At 47.5% G+C, this 21929-nt stretch overlaps 1 protein-coding gene across 2 annotated transcripts in view; it reads right to left on the bottom strand.

Moving 5' to 3' along the window:
• Nucleotides 1-7476: 7476 nt before the first annotated feature.
• EVC2 (EvC ciliary complex subunit 2) overlaps nucleotides 7477-21929 on the bottom strand; it is a 140500-nt gene continuing 126047 nt past the window's right edge. For both annotated transcript variants that reach the window (XM_014788876.2, XM_087434907.1), the window contains 3 exons: nucleotides 12978-13174; nucleotides 10071-10172; nucleotides 7477-8164 (listed from right to left, as the gene is read on the bottom strand). In XM_014788876.2, the coding sequence (XP_014644362.2) occupies nucleotides 7894-8164; nucleotides 10071-10172; nucleotides 12978-13174 (570 nt within the window). In that variant the 3' untranslated portion in view covers nucleotides 7477-7893. The remainder of the gene's footprint in view (nucleotides 8165-10070; nucleotides 10173-12977; nucleotides 13175-21929) is intronic.

Here is a 21929-nt window from a genome sequence, read left to right as displayed (position 1 = left end):
AAGATATACAGATGGCAAAGAAGCATACGAAAAGATGCCCAACATCATCTGTGAATGAGCGAACCGTAAATTAAAACAAAAAGATTCCATTACACACCTATTAGAATGGCTAGAATGATAAAATCTGACCGTATCAAAGGCTGACAAGGATATGGAGCCACAGGAACTCTCATTCATTGCTAACAGGAATGTAAGACTGTACGGCCACTTTGGCAGACACTATGGCAGTTTCTGACAAAGCTAAAGAAAATCTCACCGTATGTTCTAGCAAGTGCACACCTTGGTATTTATACAACTGACTTGAAAACTTACGTCCACACAAAATCTTGCATGAGAATGTTTATAGCAGCTTTATTTATAATTGCCAAACACTGGAAGCAACAAAGATGTCTTCAGTAGGTGAATAGATAAATTGTGGTACATTCACACAGTGGAATATTATTCAGTGATAAAAAGAAATGAGCTATTATGAGTTATCATGCCACAAAAAGACACAGATGAACAGTACATGCATATTGCCAAGTGCAAGAAGCCAGTCTGAAAGGGCTACATACTGGATGATTCCAGTTACATGGCATTCCGGAAAAAGAAAGACTACAGAGATCAGTGGTTGCCAGGGGTTTGACTTGGGAGAGGACTGAACACATGAAGCACATTTTTGGTGGTGAAGCTATTTTTTACGATAATGTAATGGTGGATACATGGCATGATGCATATGAAGGAACCTGTGGAACTTTACAGCAGAAAGAGAGAACTTTGATGTATGCCAATTTAAAAAAATCACTTAAGAGGTTGCGGGAGCCCAGGAAGGAATGCGGACTGTAGCAAGAGCATCTACTTGTATTACCAATATAGGAAACAACCTCACTGAAGAGGGTGCAGGAAAAATGTGCTGACCTAAGTAATTCTGGAAATGAGTGGAGTCTGTAAAACTTTGGCAAAAGAAACTGTACATGAACAGTGTACTCTAGCTGATAAGTTGTTTCTCACAGGGATAAGGATGAACAATTCTGACAGTGCATACGCGTATACCGGAATTGAGCAATTACGTAAATGGATGGCAGATGGTATGTTTCACACTGTGTAGTGGGAGTTTAAGGATAAGCAAACAGAGGATAGAATGATCCATGTGCCAATGGATTAGAGTTGGAGACATCAGTATGAACTCATGTTTAGCTTAATATTGGTACAGTTGATCATATATAGAAATATCTATAGATGTGTGAATGTACAAGGGTTATAAAGCACACATATATTCCCTTGCTGTCAGCTGGGAGAGTCTAGAAGCAAGGACACTCCAGAAGCAATGAGCACACCCAGCACCCAGATCTTGGTTTCTCATACCAATAAAAGGAACCAGGGCTCCTTGGAGGAATGGCTAATTCTAAGACTGGGGCAGGTAGTATACAAGATGAGCCTGGAGCATCTTGTAGTGCCAGAAAATAATGAATTGCTCCAAAAACAAACAAACAGGCAAACAAAAACAGCCACAACGATGAGGGTATGTCAAAGGGACGCAGGAGCCAACTGAAACAGTTCCCAGTGGCCAAACCTGGAATAGTGTGAGCAACCAAAGAAATAGAGTAGCACTGGATTATAACCCAAGATAAGTATCATGAATCCATACTGATATAAGTAAATATTGAAATAAACAAGTAAACGGGGGAGGAGACAAATCTCCCATGCAGAATAACTCCAACTAATCTACATAGACACCCACCTTCCAAGAGCACACTGTCCACTCCTTCAGTGTGGGCTGTGCACAGGGACTTTGTTCCAAAGGGTACAGTATGGAAGCGGGGAGAACAGCAACTTCACAGTGGAGAATCTGACAATCACCCCCCAGGCAGGCGATCAAGGGCAACGCTAACAGTGATAAGTCAAGTTTCTGGCATCTCCCCTTGATATGATGTGATGGTAATGGCACTTCACCTCTGTGGCCTCTTCTCAAAAACCCACAATCCCAGTCTGCTCATGACAAAAACATCAGAAAAATTCCAATAGTGGAAAATTCTACAAAATATCTCACCAGTGGTCCACAAAACTGTCAAGGTCATCAAAAATAAGGAAAATCTCAGAAACTGTCATAGCCAAGAGGAGCTTAAAGAGACATAATGATTAAAGTAATGTGATATCCTTGATAGGACCCTAGAACCAAAGACAGATATTAGGTAAAAACTAAGGAAATATGAATAAAGTATGGAATTTAGCTAATGATAATGTATTAATATTGGTTTATTAATTATAACAAATGTACCATACCAATGTAAGTTGTTAATAATAGGGAATATTTGGTTCAGGGATATAGGAAATCACTGTACTATCATTTCATTGTAACTTTTTCCAAATATCTAAACTGTTCTAAAAAGTAAAGTTTTTTATTTTTTAATTATTTATTTTTTGTTTGTTTTTGGTGAGGAAGATTAGCCTTGAGCTAACATCTGTTGCCAATCCTCCTCTTTTTGCTCAGGAAGATTGGCCCTGGGCTAACATCTGTGCTCATCTTCCTTTACTTTTTTTGTGGGACACCTGCCACAGCATGGCTTGACAAGCAGTGCGTAGGTTCGCACCAAGGATCCGAACCTGTGAACTCCAGGCCGCTGAAGCAGAGCACGTGGACTTAACCACTACGCCACTGGGCCAAGCCCTAAAGTTTATTTTTTAGAAAAAGAATCAAATGGAGCTTCTAGAGGTGAAACATGTAATTAGGTAACGAAAAATATATTAGATGGGATTGAGAGCTGGTTAAATACCGCAGAACAGACACTGCAAAGGGAAATATCAATGAACTTGAAGACATGGCAACAGTAAGTATCCAAAACAAACTGCAGAGAGAAAAAAATGAATGCAAAAAAAATAAACAGTGCATCAGTGACCTTGGACAATATTAGGTGGACTCCCATAGGTGCAATTGGAGTTCCCAAAAGAGAGGAGAGAGAAAGAGAAACTAAAAGATTATTTGAAAATATATATAAGGACCAAAAATTTTCTACAATTTGATGAAAACTACACAGAACCGAAAAGTTAACAAACTCCAAGCAGAAAACCACACGAAGGGCAACTATGGTCAAACTGTTGAAAATCTCAGATAAAGAAAATGGTTGTTTTAATAAAAATTTAAGAACAGCCAGAGAAGAAATACACATATATAGAGAGGAACATTAAGCCAATATAACAAACACTTCATCAGAAATAATGTGAGCCAGAAGACAGAGTGACATCTTTACAGTAGTGAAAGAAAAAATTTAAAACACTGTAAGCCGAGAATTCTATACTCAGTAAAAATATCTTTCAAAAATGAAGGCAATAAAGAGACTTTTGACACAAAGGGTGAGAAAATTCATCATCAGCAAACTTGCACTAGAAGAAATATTATGAGGCATTCTTTCTGTAGAAGGAAAATGATTCAAGATGGAAATATGGCTCCACGTAAAAGAAAAAAAAAAGAACACCAGAAGTTGTAAATATTTGCATAAACATAAAATACATTTTTCTCATCTTAAATCTCTTTAAGAGGTAACTGCATATTAAAAGTAAAATTATATCAGTGTATGTGGGAGTTTAACACAAACAGGAGCAAAATATGATTAACAATAGCAGAAAGAATGGAAAAGGAAAGTGAAGTATATTGTTGCAAGATTCTTACAGTGCACGTGAAGGTACATAATAGTATTTGAGGGTGGAGTATGACAAGTAAAAGATGTATATTGTAAACCCTAGGGCAGCCTCTAAAAAAAGAGGTATGATAATAATACAACAGAGAAGATAAAACTGAATCGTAAAAGATACTCACTTAATGCAAAAAGGGGAGGAATAGAGGAAAAAGAGAACAAATAAATCAAAGAATAGAAAACTAAACAGCAATTTGGTCAACTGAAATGCAAGTACAACTATATCAACAAATACATTAAATATAATGGTCTAAATACCCAGTTAAAAGGCAGAGATTGTTAGCATCAACCTCACAGCCTGTAAGGAAACTTTGGAAACCAGTGGTTCATATTCTGGGGCTGGAGAAGGAATCCCCTTCCCCTGAGCACAGTACCACCCAAAGGAAGCCGGGGTGCTATAAAATTAGAGAGGAAGGGCAAGTGCCACTGGGTAGGTGAGACATTGTGGTTGCCACATACATTGATAATGAGTAAGTCATTTCATAGCTTGTCATCTGTCAAATGAGAAAAACATCTCCTCTTCCTGGTCTTTTTGACCAGAAAAAATTTAGATAAAGCTTCAAGTGATGTGCCTGACCCAGAGAAGGCAAATTCAAGAGTAATGGTGTTAGTGTTGTTGTTGGTGGTGTAGTGGCTGATGCTGCTTTTGGCAAATGAAGGCAGAGAAGCCATGATGCACACACGGCAGTAGCAGAATTGGATCTCCTCACTCTCTACCTGGAGCTGCACCTTGGAGAACAGAAATCAATGAAAAGCCCAAACAACTGCTGCTTCTTCTGGTCCATCCTCTACCAGGCCTTCGGCATCGCCTTTCTAAAACAAATCGGATCATGTGACTCCTGTGTTTAAAGACTTTCTAAGTTAATAATAGCTAACATTTATTGTGTGTTCCCTGTCTCAGGCATATAATACATATCATTTCATTAATTCTTTAAAACTGGTGAGGAAACAGAGGGTCACAAAAGTTAGGTGGCTTCCCTAGGGCTACACAGTAAATGGCAGATCCAGGGGGCAAACCCAGATCCACATTATCCCTTGTGTCACATGGCCACTCAATGGCTCCTTGGAAAGTAGGGGCTTCCTCTATGGACACGGCTAGGAAAGTAATCAGAGGACAATTCACGGAGGTCTTGTAGGCAATGAAAAGTCTCTGGAGGTCTTTCAGTAAGGGAGTGACTTAGGCAGATATGGCTACCGTGGAACAAACTGGCTGGGGCTGGCCTGGAGAGACGGAGGCTGCTGGCACCCTCCAGGAGAGAGATGATGATACACTGGCCTGGGCAGGACTGGAGGGGAGGAGGAGGGCATAGATGTTAAGGCTAATGCAGTGGTACAATGAGCAAGATTTGGTCATCATCTTTGTCTCCACTCAGAGAGGAGACATCCAGAGTAAAATAGGTTTCATAGGAAGCTGATGAGTTCAGGGTTGGACACGCAGGTGGAGGCATCTGTGAGTGTCCAGGAGGAGGTGTCCAGAAAGCTGCAGACATAAGCATCTGAAACCCCAGAAGACGTCCAGTCTGGAGATAAAGATTTGGGGTCATGAGCATAAAGCTGTTCCCAGATATCCCCAGTCAGGTTGGATCTCATTTCCAAAAGCCCACAGCATGACTTTCACATATCTGTTTTCTCTCTTGCGTTTAACAAATATTTATTTTTGTGTCTGTCAACTCAACTAGGCTGAACTCTTAGAAGACAGAATCCACTAGAAGCTGAGCCTCAGAGAGGTTTAGCAATATGCTCAGCTTCATCCAGCTTGTGAGTAATGGAGCCCAAACTTGAGCTCAAGTCCTCTCAGTTCAAGTTCCATGGAGCTTCTCTCTTCTGAGCTGGCTTCCATGTATTGTGGCAGGTACAGCCCTTCTAGAAAGGTCACTGTCTTCACCTAGAGTGGTAACAGGCATGAAAGGAACCACAAAGATCAATTTTGTGAATACGTAAAAATATAATAAAATGAACAAGATACACGTATTGTGCACCAACATTTAATCAGACACTGTGGACATAATATCCAATATCTGTACTCTTTATGATGTCCTAACTCTAAAGCAGGTTATTAGGACCTCTGCTTTGCAGATGAGGAGACTGAGGTTCTGAGTGGTAAAGTGACTTGCTCAAAAGTTGTAGAGCCAGGAATTAAACCCTATTTACCTGATTCCAGAAGCACAGGCTTTCCCCAACACGTGTTCTTGTTTCTTGTGCAGTGAGTTTAAAAAAAGTAAATCAATAGTTAGTCTTTCTCTGTCTATTAACACAAGGAGTTACTATTAGGTTCAAATCTTGCATTTTGAATAGCTTGGGCACCTCCTGTTGTTGTTAATAGCCTCTTCAATCAGGCTTCAGCCCATAATTTTGAGCTATTTTTTGAAATCCTTGTGTGCAATCTACTTTCGACCATGCATAATTCTAGCAGAGCCCTTACAAAAGCAGGAAATTATCAGAAAAGCAGATGGGTGACCTTCAAGGGGTAGAGAAGGACATAGATATGGCAGGCCCACACCATCAAGCACTTTACAGGTCCAGTTTCATCTAATCCTCACAAGAAGGGACTCTTATCATCATTTTGTTGATGGAAAAAACAAAGTTCAGAGAAGTCAAATGACTTGCCCAAGAACACACAGCTCACAAGTAGCAGAGCAGGATTTGACTCAAGTCAGCTTACACCGAAGATCATGCATTTTCCACCCTACTACCCTGCGTGTAAAAATCACTGCTTTTTCCCTATCCTCTCTCTGCTCACTGGGCCTTCTGAGGGGAAAGCTGGCCCCAACAACTCTTCTCGCCCGCATTTGAATGGCTTACTTGTGCATATCCGCTAATGCAGCCATATGGCCAACTGGCAGCCATTATGGCACTTCCTCCAGGGGGCTGGTACACAGCCGCCCCCTGGAGGAAGTGCAGCCCGCAAAGGTCCCTGCTCACTGTGGTGCTGCACGCTGATGGGAAACTGCACAGCAGACTTCACTTGCATTTGGTGGAAATGAGATGTCTCATGGCGGACAAGGTCTCCTAAAGTCAGGAGACCCGGGTTCAAAGCCAGGATTCCCCCCTTATAGGAGGTGCAACAGCAGGCAAGTTACTTAAACTCTCTGAGTCTCAGCTTCCCTGGCTGTAAAATGGGGGTAGTGATACTCAGCTTGCTGGGTATTAGTGAGGGTTAAAAAGTGGGTTACAGTAGCCGGAAGGGTCTAGCAGCGACACTCATGTAACAGAGGCTTCCACAGGATCCTTTTTCTTCCCCTTGCTGGTGACAGGATCAGCTCCCCAGTCATGTCCTCCCCTCAGGAAAGACCCATTGCAATTGTATTCTTTGCCTGGCTCTCAGAAAAGCTCAGACAACGGTCAGGTCCAGCCGCAATGAGACTCATGGGCTCAACCACTGCTGTGAGGAGGGAAGGGGCAGGGCAGAGAAAAGCACGCTGTGCAACACAAGGATGTGTGTGCAGCTTGTCTGTTGGTAAATGAGTGAGGCTGTTGTGTGTCCATTGATGGAGTCCAGGAGAAAGGACAAGGGTGTGGGGCCGCAGCAAGTGTGAATCCTGATTTAGCTACTTTTGCTACTTATTTATGATCTCGCACAGATCACCCCACCTTCTTAAGCCTCTGAATTTCCTCATTTGTAAAAAGGAAACATAACTCTGAGTTAGAGATGGTGTACCCCAGCGGCTGGCACATTTTCTGGCCACTGGAATGATGCAGGGCAAATCTCTTGAACGCCACAATGTGTGGCCAAAACACAAGAAGGGATGACAAGTAAATGGTTCCTACATAAAGCAAAAACGAGTTCCATTGAGAAGAGTTTTGTGTAAAATGCATTTATTTTTGAAAGTTCCCTTGATAAAAACAGAATATGTTATAAACACAGAGTGTAAGAACAGAGAGGCCTGCTTGCGACACACAGCCCATGACGCAGCCGGATGGTGCAGGGATGTGAAGTGGGGGCCGAGGTCTCCTCCAGAACCTCATGAGGTGGGTCTGAGAGCAATGAATGTTCACAGGCTGGTCCTATGTCTCATGCTCCTTGCGACGCTGAAGAGTGGGCCATCTGGAAATTCATGAGGCCAGCCTAGTCCTTGAAAGTCGAGGGGCTGTTGGGGGGTGTCTGTGTCTTCTGCAGGTGCAATTTATATCTGCAAGCTGTACACGATAAACAAACACACAGGCGGGCAGGAGAAAACAACAAGTCTGCTGTCTTCAGACTCTCCCTGGAGCTTCCTTCGGGCTAGTCAAGGCCAAAGGCCCAGGCGGCCTTTTTGGCGTTCAGAAAGTTCTTTTTCTTTTTCCTGGGAGGAATGTGCAATGAGATCTCTGGCTCTTTTGGATTTCTGAATATAAAGAGCTTTTCGCCCGTGTTCAGTAGATCAACGGTGTCTGCCCCTACAATGGGCACGGGGGCCAGTTCGCCAATGGACTCCAGTGACAGGTGTGGCCAGCTTTCTTCTCCCAAGAACATCACCCTCTCCCTGAGAGGGGGACAGGTCTTCTTTAATATGCTGAAGAAAGAACAGAAGATCAGAGTCCACATTTCTGACAACAGACCCTCCTGAGTATCCTAACAGAGGTCTCCAGGAGAACCCCCTCTTGGTCCCTAGGTCCCCAATCAGGGGTCATTTTAGGAAAACGTGTTTCTCTTTGTCACCAGATTGTCCCTGAAATCAGCTGGAGCCTGTGGCAGTGGCCTGCCGCAGACAACTCTCATCCACTCATGACTGTTAAATTTTCAGGAGTTTTGCAAACCTGTTGTCATCATGGTGTTAGCTTGAAATCAGTCAGAGTGGGAGTATTCACACCATGGATGTTGGCAAGTGCTACACATCAGAGCTCCCGTCCCTCCCCCCACCAGCCAACTGTTAAACATCTACCAGGACACCACTGCCTGGGGGCCTCATGCTAAAAGCAGGCTGGTAAAACCTGATAACAAAGTTAACAGAAGTTAGGCAAACTGCGTTTGAAATAGAACAGAGGGACACACTTTGGGAATGTCCTTTTATGTAAAAGGATTGCTGGAATCCTGTGCATGAGCGGTCTAGCCCCTACATCCAGGCTGCCCTTCTATGACACCCTCTGAGAGCCCTACACAACCTGAAAGCCACAGGGCTCTCTCTCTGCCCAAGCAGTGCAGGATGAGGCCATGTCCCTGGGGGTCGACCTACTGGAAGGCACTGGCAGGCTGGCTGGCCCTTCCTCAACAGACGTGGCAGATGAGGCTCCACGGCCATCACCACTAACTCCTGCCCTCGCAGCTAGTATGAATCTGAGCAAGGACTCAAAGGCAGCTCTGTCTGATTCACAGTCTCTCCTCTTTCTATCATCAGTCCACAGGCCTCCAGGCAGAGCCGGGGCTAGTGCAGACAGCCAGGACAGTGCGACCAGCGCTTCTCCTGATCTGTGCTCACCCCACTTACATTAGTGCAGCCCAGGATGCCTTCGCTCTCCCATCCTAATCTTGAGCAATTGACTTCTGTTTCTTAGTGGAGCACTTTACATCAATACAGCTTGAATTGCATGTTCTTGGTTTGGGCTAACATCCTGTCCTAAGTTCTTTGGGACTGAATTCTGATATCCAGCCTATTATCAGCGGCTCCGAGATTTTTATCACGGACAATTCAGGAAGCCTGGTCTCAGCACCTTCCCCTTGGCTCTGAGAAGTCATGGAAGGGGCAGGACTCAGGCTCGACCCTTCCCTTGGGCACCCACTCTCTCCAGAGCACACTTTGGATACCATGTATTAGCCCGTTAGGAATCTGCCCGGGGTTACTCTTTTCCCCAGTCTTCTCTAGCGGGAAGCACTGGAGACACTGGTCAACTGTGTGCAGCAATCTAAAACCACTCCGCCCCTGACTTTCCTCCGCTCTCCAGGTGTGCAGTAGCCACAGCTAGAGAGAAAGGCACTTGACAGATGAAAACAGCCCCACCTGGCAGCTGAGGGAAATAAGGGGCTGAGCTAGCTGGCCCCAAATCCCCTGGCCCCGCTGGCCAGCTGCAGGCTGGGGGCCTCCTCAGTGGACCCCCCGAGCTCCCGCTTCATCATCCCCACTTTCTGGAGGGCTGGAGGCTCAGTGCCACAGAAGGGAAAGGGCTTTGTAAACTATAAAGTCTGCACAACTATAAGGAATTATTCTCCTTCTAAGGATACCCCATTTAAAAACAGCCATCAGTTAAAATAAATACAGTAATTGAAATGCTGATCAATGATAAGAGAACACTCGCCCACTGACAGCTAGAGGCTTATCCGGAGCTCCTGAACTGAGCCCACTTTGAGTAAAGACTGGTCTCTAGGGAAGGAATGTTGGTATGTTTGTAGTAACCCCCAGTTCCGAGTCCCCCCACCTCCCCATCCCTCTCACAGGCACTTGGCTGACCTCCTCCCCAGCCCACCTTAGCGGATGCCGTCATTACCTCTCCTTCCTCCTGTGAGCCCAGAGCATCTTCTCCAGTCCTCTGCTTACCAGTTCTCCTCGCAGTTTGCTTTCTAAGGCCTGCCACCAGGCCTGGTGTTTCCTGAAGGCAAGAAGTGTCTTATATTTCAAAAAGAATAGACTCTCCGAGTGATCCATAATCCTACAAAGCACTATAGGGCTGAATCCCTCAACACGACCTTTGGCTGACACCAGAAACTCTGACAGTTTCCACCGTTTGTTCTTGCACTCATTCAACACACATCAACGGAGCACCTTCTCCAGCTCGGTCAAGACACACTCTGTGCTCTCAAGGGGTCCCCAGTGCAGGGGTCACAGACAGGTAAGAGGTGATGTCACTCATACAGAAGAAGGAGGCCTAGAGGTGGGGGCACTTGAGCTGAGTCTTGGCATCCCAGCAAGGGGAGTGCATGGAGCATTCACGAAGGAATGGGCTCCTGACCTTGGCTTCTGTGTTGTCTACCCCCCACTGGAGAGCATGCTCCGTGTGGCGGGACTCTCTCTCTTACTCTCCCACCCACACTGGTGCCGAAGACAGTGGACGGACCAGGAACTCAGTAAGCGTTTTATGAATATATGAATGAGAAAGTTGAAAGGGCACAGTGGAGGCCTGGAGGGTGGGCAAGGGGCCCTAATGCATGTGCAGGAGTGTGATTCTCGACTGAAGGAGAAGGGACAGTGCAGAGTGTTGCATAGGAGAGCCAGAGGAGGGAGGCGTGCACGGGCCTTGGGCTCAAGTCAAGTCAATAAAGGAGAGTGTGGAACCAGAGTCCTGTCTGTGCCCGGCTCTGGCCAAGCTCATACTCTGCCTCGGCTGGTTCACACAGCCCGCTGGTGGTGGAGATGGACCCTCTTCCAGAGGGGCCAGGCTTTCTCTCCCAGGAGTCTAACTCTGGGTCCTGCCCGTCCCGGGACCTGGCGTTCAGCTCTTCCTGGATTCTGACAGGTCCCTCGTACACCCTTTCTTGCTGAGATTAGTCAGTCAGGTTCTGTTCTTGAAACACAGGAACCTGAACTGATGATGTGACCAGGCGCCAGGCACATGGGACACAAGAGTAGTGGCTGCCCTGCCCTCAGAGACCATGGCCGGGGGCCCGGGACTCCAGAAATCATCCAGTCCCCTTGGCCATGAGGCCGGGCAAGGAAAGGGCATGCCCACGCTCCACCCTCATGGTGACAGCCACCCTGGGTGCTCTCGGCTTGCCCCACATCAGCCTGCCCATGCCGCCCACCAGCCTCCCAAACTAAACTGGCCAGAGGGGCAGCCCTGTAAACAAGGTCCTCCTGGGTGGCCCTCAGGCAGACATGGCTCCCCTGTGACCATGCGCATTCCTCCTCCAGGGTCACCTCCATCTACCTACCATCTACCTACCATCTGCGTATGTTGCGCTGGCTATGCACTGAGAGAAACCACATTGTGACATGCAACTCCCTGACCAACCCAGCCCTGACCACGCCCACACCAGCCCCTGTCCCCACTCCTACCCAGCTCTGCGACCAGCCGACACCCAGCCCTGACCACACCCACACCCAGGCTTTTGACCACGCCCACACCCACAGTCCTCTGATCCCATCCAGGTCTCTCACCACACCCAGTTCCCTGACCCTGCCCACATCTAGCGCTCTCACCACATCCATACAGCCCCCTGACTGTGCTGGCCCCCACTTCCCAGCCCCTGCGGACTCCCACCCCACCTCACAGCTGTGTTCCCACAGTCCCACCCTTCCTCTCACCCCAGCCCTGCTCTTAGCCCTCAGCAGTGTTTCTCACCTTTTTGAGTCAGGGTCCCCTTTACGACTCTGATAAAAAGATACTGCCCCTTTTCTTAGGAAAAATAATGTACATGCACGCCTGTCCACTCAATCTTGCCGTTTTGGCAGACTCATGGGCTCTGAGACGCCCACCCGCGGCTTCACGGATCCTGTTGAGGACGCCAGCTTCAACACTTTCACGTCTGCTCCGGCGTTCCCTGCCGCCTCGACCTCCACAAACTCTATTCTCCTGTGGCACCACTGGCTGCTCCCCAGACCCGCCTTACTCCACACCCCGCTGCGTGCCTTTCCTTACAAAGAGCGTTTACTGAACAAATGCACACCTGGAACCTGATCCTAAAGGAAAGCATCTGCACAGCATTATCCACAATTGAGGAAAAAAACGAACCCAAGCTAAATGTCCAGTCACAGGGTCACAGCTCCACGCACGACGCTACACACCCCAGCAGAATATTAGGCAGCTGTTAATAATAATATCTGTGGAGGTGTTTCAGTAACTGCGAAAAGTAGGAATTTTAAATTGTTAATAGAAATAGCAGAAATATAGTCCAAATAGTGTGGTAATTATTGTATTAAGAGACGTCTGCACATGGACAAGAGTTGAAAAGTAATAAGCAAGCTTGCTTCTGCTATAATGTTCTGAAAAGCAGGATGTCAGGTTGTACATACTGGGATTACTACACACACACAAATACTCGCACGTATTCATACACACACACAATACACACACTCATAAAATCCAGCAGAGAAACACATTCTGGAGGAAGAATTGTAACAAAATGCTAACAGCCATTTTCTCCAGCTGGTAGAACCAGGGATATTTCTTTTTCCCTTTATGTATTTTTTACACTTTCTTGAATGGGTGTATATGGCATATTTACAGCCTGGGGAAACTTACTTTCCTAAGATTCTACTCGAAAAATACTTGGACCTACCATGACTTAAAAAGGATTCATGGCAGCTCTTCTGGATGCTGTTTGCTCCATAGCAGTGACGTTCCAGCTGGGGAAGGCGTGTGTGCGTGTGCCTGCGGGGGTCCAGCTTCCCTCCTCCCTCCATTCTCTCCCTGGGACCTCACTCCCTCGTTTCCCAAGGCAGCGGACTCTGCACTCACCCCCTCCTGCCCAGGTCCGCCTGCTCGCCGCTGCCATCACTCTCCCCCGCATGGTCCTGATGCTTCTGGCTGACGGAGTCCAGCACGGCCAGCAGCTCGGGCTGTGAGGCTGCGGGCAGAGCCACGCTCAGCAGCCGGCGCAGGGTACCCCCCGGCACCATCGTCAGCTTGGAGAGGTACGACGCCAGTCTCAGCTCCTAGAGGAGGAAACGCAGGGAGCTCAACCCTCACTGTTTGAATCTGGATGAACACCAAGTTTTAATGGATTACAGTCTTAGGACTTTCTGTCCCAGGGAGATAAATATTTTAGTAGCTCGGTCTTCAAAACATGTTCTCAAATTCACAGAGCTGTCAAAAACAGTCTACCTGGTCAGCAGCCTCGGCTCCCTGTGGCATTTGCAGAGCCTTCACCCATCCCTTCCAACCTCTCTCCACTCACTCACACAGCTAAAGCCCTGGCCCACAGCAGCGCCAATTAGTCATCTTCCTCCTTCTCCTCCTCGCGTTCCCCGAGGCGAGATGGCACGGAGGGAACAGCGCAGGCTCTGGAAACAGCTGAAATGTCCCTAAACCACTGGATGGTTAAAGAAACTGTGCTGTGGCCATACCATGAATTACAACCCTGCAATATTCCATGAGTAAACATTCCAGAACTGACACAATTGAGAGACGGAGAACAGAGCCGTGGTTACCAGGAGCTCGGGACTGGGGGGAGAGGAATGGATATAACTATAATGGGGTGGCCTAGGGCAGATCTTTGCGGTGACTGACTAGTTCTGTAACTTAATTGTGGTGTTGGTTACACAAAACTACATGTGATAAAATGACACAGAACTATATATACCTTTTACAGCAATGCCAATTTCCTGGTTTTGATATTGGGCTAGAGTTTTCTAAGATGGCACCACTGGGGGGAACTGAGTGAAACATGGGGTGGGGCACTGGAATTCTCAACACTAGCTTTGCAACTTCCTGTGAATCTAAAAGTATTTCAAAATAAAGGGTTAAAAAAAAAGAAAGAGACAGAGGACAGGCTCTGTGCTCCCCAGAACCCACGCTGGCTCCCAGAAGTTAAGAATGTCCTTACTTCTCTTTGTGCCTTGGCTTCCTTATCTGTAGGATGGGGAAACAATAGTACCTACGTCAGAGGGTTTTGTGAAGAGAGAATAGAACTGTTCTGCGCTGGGAAAACACAAACCACATCCACTTCTCCCAGCAACGGGGCAGGCACACTGGGCCGCTCGGGCAATCCGAGACCTCCCCTGATTCTCTACAGCAAAGCCAAGAGAGAAAAGCACTTTATACAGCAAAGCCAGGATGGCTGGACGCTGAAAGGCCACCAGCTCAGGGCTGCCAGCTGCCACGTCCCTTCCTGTGTGGAAAAAGCTCATCAAGTGGCACAAAGAAACAGAGGAGAGGGATGGAGGAGCCGAGACCATCTGAGCCCCGGGAGCTCAGCCTTGCTCTTTTGGGGACATTCAGGGTATCCATACATTTCCTTTATACTTAGACTAGTTTGAAATGAATTTCTGTTACTTTCACCTAAAAAGACTTCTGACTTTACGAAGCATCTAAGGGCAGAGCTTGACAAACAGTGGACACTGGATGAGTGCTGGCTGCTGCTGTTGTTACGGTATTTGCATGAGTTTCCTAATGTAGCCGTAATAAATCACCACAAACTTAGTGGCTTAAAACAATACACATTTATTCTCCAGAAGTCTGAAGTCAGTGTCACTGGGCTAAAGTCAAGGTGTTGGCAGGGCGGGTTCCTTCTGGAGGTTCCAGGGGAGCATCTGTTTCTTTGCCTCTTGCAGCTTCTAGAGGCCGCCTGTATCCTTTGGCTTCTGGCCCCTTCCTCCATCTTCAAAGCCCATCCTTCAAACTCTGCTTCTGTCATTGTTACATGGCCTTCTCATCTGACTGTGCTTCCTCCTGTCTCCCTCTTATAAGGACCCTTGTGATGACATTTAGGGCCCACTGGGATAATCTAGGATAATCTCCCCATCTCAAGATCCTTAATCACATCTGCAAAGTCCCTTTTGCCATATAAGGTCATATTTACAGGTTCTGGGAATTAGAATGTAGACACGTCTGGTGGCCATTATGCCATATTACTAGTACATTTATTCATTTATTCGTTCAACTAACACTACAGTGGAGACCTACTAGGCGCCAGACCCTGTTCCAGGTCCTGGAGACAGAGCAGTGAGTAACACAGACACAGCCACTGCCTTCACGAGGTTTGCAGTCAGGCGAGAGAGACAGAGGTATGCCTACAAAAAGATAGGTAAACACTGCATTGGGGAGTGGTAAGTAAGTGCCAGGAGGGAAACCAAGGCAGGATAGAGGGACAGAGGGCAATGGGTGGTCAGGGAAGAGAGGACATCTGAGTAGAGACCTGAGTGAAGTGAAGACGTGAGCCAGGGGCATATGGAAGGGAAGAGCATTCCAGAAGGCAAGGGCAAAGACCCTGAGTGGGGATGACTTTGGCACGTCTGACCGAGACAGGGGAGGCCAGTGTGGCTGGCATGGAGCCTCTGAGAAGGAGAGTGGAGGGAGATAAGCTGGAAGGGTGGCAGGAGGGCAGCTCATAGGGGGCCTTTTCACCATGGTGAGGATATTGGCTTGTCTTCACAGTGAGATGGCAAGTCACTCAGGGGACTTGCCATCTTTATGCAGGGGAGTGGCATGAGCTGATTTTCATTTTCAAAAGAGCACATTGCATGATACATGGAAAATGGACCATCTACGACCAGAGAGGTAGCAGGGAGAGTATCTCAGGAGATGTGGCCGAGTGAAGCAGAGGTCAAGGGGAAGTGGGGAGATGGGATCAGATCTGGAAAACAGTGATGGTAGAGCCAACACATTTCACTGAAAGAGAGGAATAAAGGATGACTCCATCACCTTTCACTTGAGCTGCTGGGTGAATGGAGTGGAGCGAGTTTGGGAGAGGGGAATGTCAGCCACTTGTGGTTCTGTTTGGACAGGTTAAGCCACGTGTTCCATAGATGCACTAATGGGGATGTCAAGTCTCACGTTCAGGGCAGAGGTGTGGAGACAGGATTAGGAGGTAATATGTAGATGACATCAGCAAGGGAGTGAATGTAGACAGAGAGGAAATGAGGTCCAAGGACCCTCAGGCACCCAAGATCCACGGGCCATGATGCAGAGCAGCACCCAACAGGGGGGCCTGACCACAGGCAGCTGGCGGGGCAGGAGAGAACCCAGTGTCTGGGGTACTGGAAGCCAAGGAGGGAAGGTATTCAAGAAGGGGGCTGTGGGCCAAGTGCCAAAGAGAGGTCGAGAAAGACAAAGACAGGGACTTGACCACTGGATTTGGAAACATGGGGTCACTTATGACCTTGATCAACGCTTTTAGTGAAGTGATGGGAAAGATGTAACTCTAAATACCAAACCTCCTTCCTTACGACCCTTCCATGACCCGACCCTCCTCTTCCAGCAGCCTCCCCCCGTCATCATACTGAACAACCTGTTCTTCCCTGAATGACCCCGCTCTCCTGGGCTGGCGTGCCCTTCCATATATGCTTCCTTCTGCCTAGAATACGCTTTTCCCCAAACTGCTCTCTTCCACTCATGCTTCTGGTCTCTACACAAGTGTTGGCGTTTCTGGAAGCCACATTCTGGGACAGGTGCCTCTCCTCTGATCTCCCACTGGTTTTAACCAACTCTACTACAACTGTCCAATTTCCCATGTGTTTCTCCAACTAGGTGTTAGGATGGGGTCAGTCTCACGTGCGTATCTCCAGCATTTAACCCACTTTCTGGAACAGAGAAAGTGACCAACAGACATCTAGGAGTAAATGATGGATAAACCTTGACTTCATAAGCACCCTGCAGATTCACGTCTTCCTGAGGCAGGGGACTAACTCTTCATAGCCGAGATCCCCACTGGTAAATGTGGGGACAAACCAGCTCATTGCCATGGCCCTTCCAGCTCTGATGGTTGCTGATATCAATGATCCTCAAGACAAGTCAATTAACTGGGTCAAGTCTTCCTGAAGGTGGCAACACAAAAAGCATCCATGTGGGTCACATCTCTTTGAAGACCTGGAGCCACTTCTAGAGACTGAAATGAACCACAGAGCAATGCAGGGACCAGCTGCCACGCAGAGGAGGGCGGCGGAAAGACCACTCTTGCCAGCAGGCACTCCCTGTCCCTGTTTCCCGCTCTGCTTCACCACCACTGGACGCGGCATGGATTTCTGTTGCTCGTGTGCTTCTCGGCATATTTCATCCTGGTCTTCATTTTTAAGAAATACTGTTTGTTTTAAGGAATTCAAGCAATGCAGTAAAGCATAAAGATTAATGTTAAAATAATTATTCCAAATGCCATCATCCAGAAATAGGCAAACTACATTCCAGGAATCCTTCTAGGCTTATATGTGGATGGATGGAGAGATGGATGGATGGATGGACAGAAGGGTGGATGGATAGATGGGCAGATGGACAGACTGCTAGATGGAAGGATGGATGGACAGAAGGTTGGATGGATAGATGGGCAGATGGACAGACCGCTAGATGGAAGGATGGATGGACAGAAGGGTGGATGGATAGATGGGCAGATGGACAGACCGGTAGATGGATGGATGGATGGACAGAAGGGTGGATGGATAGATGGGCAGATGGACAGACAGGTAGATGGATGGATGGATGGACAGAAGGGTGGATGGATAGATGGGCAGATGGACAGACAGGTAGATGGATGGATGGATGGACAGATGGGTGGATGGATGGATGGGTGGACAGGTGGACAGATGGGTGGATGGACATAACTATAAAAATGAGATCATAGTATGATTTCCTTCATTAAGTAGTAGATAATAACAACAATAAACAAACACATAGGGACAGAGATTGGATTGGTGGTTACCAGAGGGGAAGGGGGGAGGGAGGAGGGTGAAAGGGATAATTCGGTACATGTGTGTGGTGATGGGTTGTCATTGGTATTTTGGTGGTGAACATGATGTAATCTATGCAGAAATGGAAGTACAATGATGTACACCTGAAATTTTTACAATGTTATAAACCAATGTTACTGCAATAAACAAAAAATTAAAAAAAAATAAAATAAAAAAAATAAAAATGAGATCATAATCCACAGAAAATACTATTTGGTTTATGTATGTATTTTGTTGATCGCCTGTTCTGCCCCTAGAATACCAGCTCCTGTGGGCATGGACTTTATCTGTTTCATTTAGTGCTGAAATCCCAGCGGCTAGGCCAGTGCCTGTCACTTGCAGGGAGCACAGTAAATATTTATTCATGAACGAAGCCTCTTCAGAGGAGGTCAGGGTCTTTGGAGTTAAGCTGACTCTAAGTTAAGAAAGAATTCCATTCCGTTCTCTACAAATGGTGCCGTCACACTGGAGCCTTGAGGGAGTAAAGGCGGTGAGTTCAGTGAGGACCACAGATGGGGCCCCAGCCTCTCCCCACAGCACAGGACAGCTTCCTGCCTTCCTGAGTTAGTATCATTCATTTCTAAAGGAGTACCCCCTTCCCATTTTATTCATGAAGCAACGAGGAAATATTTTGCTTCAAAGGGAATTGTGTGCAGTAGCATGAAATGGAATGAGTAGAGCATTTAAAGGGAGGAAAACCTGACTTAATGCCCAGGTCCACCAATGACTGGCTGTGGGACCTTAGCTAAGTTGTATCACCTCTCTGACCCTCAGTTTCTTCATCTGTCAAATGATAATCCCATCCACGCCTCTCCTCAACGCTGGGCTAGCATCAGCTGCCGTTGGTATCGTCATCATCACAGAAGGGCTGATGGATTTGGAGCAGTGCCCAAGGGAGGCTCTTCCCACTGCCAGGGTCCCCAGAGCAGTGGTGAGCACTAACCAGGATGGTGTGTGATATGTGTCTGGCACAGAGTAGGCATTTGGGAGTGTTATTCTGATATTGTTATAAATATACAAAAAAGGAGGAGTTGCATAAATATGAAGACACGGGTGCTAATGTGGAAACTCCTCATGCAGATTTTACATTCTATTCCAACTATGTTGTCTCAGCAGGAAATAAAACAGGAGAGAGAGGAGGAAAAGGGGGAACAGGAGGAGGGAGAATTAGAAAGAGGAGGAGCAGCAGCAGGGAGGGAGAGAGGGAGGGAGGGAGGACTGGGCTTCCTTGGTTCTTCTTTTGCTTGGTACAAAAAGGAAATAGGCAAAATATGGGACTTCTCTAGACAGGGTGTGATGGTTAATTTTACGTGTCAGCTTGTCTGGGCCATGGTGCCAAGATATTTGGTCAAACATTACTCTGGATATTTCTGTGAAGGTGCTTTTGGATGAGATTAACTTTTAAATTGGTGGACTCTAAGGAAAGCAGATTACCCTCCACAACACGGGTGGGCCTCATCCAATCAGGTGAAGACATGAATAGAACAAAATACTGACCTCCCCTGAGCAAGAGGGAATTCTGCCAGCAGATGGCCTTCAGACTTGAACTGCAACTTCAGCTCTTCCCCAGGTCTCCAGGCTTCCGGCCTATCCTGCCAGCCTATGTGCACTTGCCAGCCTCCATAATCACGTGAGCTAATTCCTTTAAGTAACTCTCTCTCTCTATATATATACAAGATTTTTGGTTCTGTTTCTCTGGAGAACTGTCACTAATACACAGGGGCTGGAAAGAAAGACATGCAGTTGAGTAGGTACTGTTGGGGGAACTCTACAAGGCATGGGATGTAGGGGGAGGGTCAGAGAAAAACAACCACCCTGACTGGTCCCTGCTGCCCAGGGCTTCTATTCTAGGAGCGTTTTACTCTTCACAGGGCCAATTCTTTAGGAGAGTTCACAACTTAAAAGAGCCAACAAACTAGAAACGAACCTGTATGAAATTCCACACATGACACTTTGGCCTTCTGTCAAGTCTCTTAGTAACAAAGAAGAAAGAGGGGAAGCCAAGGTCAGTGTGGGAGACGCCCAGTTACCACAGCTACCCAGGCAAGGGGCATCATCTGCCTGCAGGGACCGAGCAGAAAGAGTGAGGCCTGCGTAGCCAGCACCCCGGGCTGAATCCTGAGCACCAAGGAGCAGCGGCGACCCTCGTGCAGTCATGCCACATCTCTGAGCCTTGGTTCCCCTGTTCATAAAATGGAGAAGATAGTCCCCATTTCCCAGCTTTCTGTAAGGATTAAATGAATAACAGATGGCAGCACCTAGGACAATACTCAGTGCACAGCAGGTGTTCTGGAACCTCCGGCTTCCTCCCCCATCCCCACTTTGGAGCTCAGGCGATTCTGCGAGAGGTGTGGGGCAGGACGAAGGTGGGCTCCCATCCCAGCTCCACCTAGCCCTCAGTGTGACCTTGGGCAGGAATTTCACCTCTGCAGGACCTGTCTGTATGGGGGAGGATGACAGAACCTTCCCGCCTGTGAGATGAGTGGCAGGTACTTCGCCTGGGTCCTGTCACAGAGGAGGTGCTCCCTCGCTGTGAACATCTAGAAAGCCCAGGCCAGCCCTCACGTCAAAGAGGAAGGAGCATGTCAGATTCACCAGTGACACTGACACTGCTGGCGCTAACCTTGGCTTCTTGTTTGGTGTGGTTGGCAGAATAGTGACCCTCCAGGATGTCCATGTCCCGGGCCTGGAACCTGTGAATATGTCACCCTCCATGGCAAAGGGACTTTGCAGATGGGATTACGGCTCAAGGTCCTAAGCTGAGATCATCCTAGATTATCCGGGAGGTCCAACCTCATCATCGTATGGATCCTTGAAGCAGAGATCCTTAAACCTTTCCTGCCGTGGGAGGTCAGAGAGAGATGTGAGATGATGGAGGGAGCATTCGAGAGATGCGATTTGCTGGCTTTGAAGATGAAGGAAAGGAGTCATGAGCCAAGGGATGCAACTGCCTCCAGAAGCCGGGAACGACCCTCGGCTGACAGCCACCAAGGAAATGGGGACCTCCGTGCTATAGCCACAATGAACCGAATTCCGCCAGTTACTTGAATGAGCAGGAAACAGATTCTCCCCTCAAGTCTCCAGAAGGAATGCAAACCTGCCGACACTGATTTCTGTCTGGTGAAACCCACGTAGGATCCTGACCTGCAGAACTGTAAGATAATAAACTTGGCCTCTGTCAGGCCACTAAGTCTGTGGTAATTTGTTACAGCAGCCACAGGAAGCTAACTCATCTGAGAAGCTGTGCGCCTGTGGACAGCTGTGGTCCATTCTGCTGGCTGGACGCCTAAAGTGGCCCCCATCTCCCTGCTGACTCTTTTCTTCGAGGTTGAGGAGGAGCCACTGGACTCGCAGCCTCCCTTGAAGCCGGGGGTCCTCGCGCCAGTTTTCAGGACGTGAGTAGAATCCGCTGCAGGGACCTGGGGGCATCTGCTTTCTGGGACAGAAAGGGCAGTTGGGGTGACTGTGTTCTTACACCTTTTTCTTTCTTGACCTGAACACAGACAGAGTGACCGGAACTGCAAGGAAAGGCGGAAACAACCACAAGGTGTGACCCTCACACCACTGAACTCCTGGAGCAAGGTGAGCGACACCGGCCTCCAGGTGGCTTGTGACCGGAATAAGCCACCATCACAAATCATGTTTCCTGGGACTTACAGAAACCAGGGAGCCCGCCTCAGGATGCACAGAAAACACAACTAGCAGCAGGCGCAGGTTAGTAACACTGCACGTGGCCCCGTGCACACAGCCTCGGGGCCCTGTCTCGGGAAGGGGGTGAGAGCTGGGACTCTGGCCAAGAATAAGACAAATCCCCAACTCAACCCAGGAATGCTGGAACACGGGTGCAATCCCATTGGCCTCTTAATGTGGCCCGGATTCCAACGACCAGTTTTGTTCCTGGTAGAACCTACTCCGTGTGTATTAAACTTATTAAGATTGAGAAGAGGAAGAATGGGAGCCTGTCGAATCACAGAAAAGAAACTGACCAAGGCAATAATTATTAGTGTCACTGCTGCTGCCGTTACCCCCGATC

Source organism: Ceratotherium simum, chromosome 8 (assembly GCF_057802395.1).
Source record: "Ceratotherium simum simum isolate JZ-2026a chromosome 8, ASM5780239v1, whole genome shotgun sequence".
NCBI classification, from domain to species: domain Eukaryota; kingdom Metazoa; phylum Chordata; class Mammalia; order Perissodactyla; family Rhinocerotidae; genus Ceratotherium; species Ceratotherium simum.
This window is presented reverse-complemented; position numbering and strand designations above follow the sequence as displayed.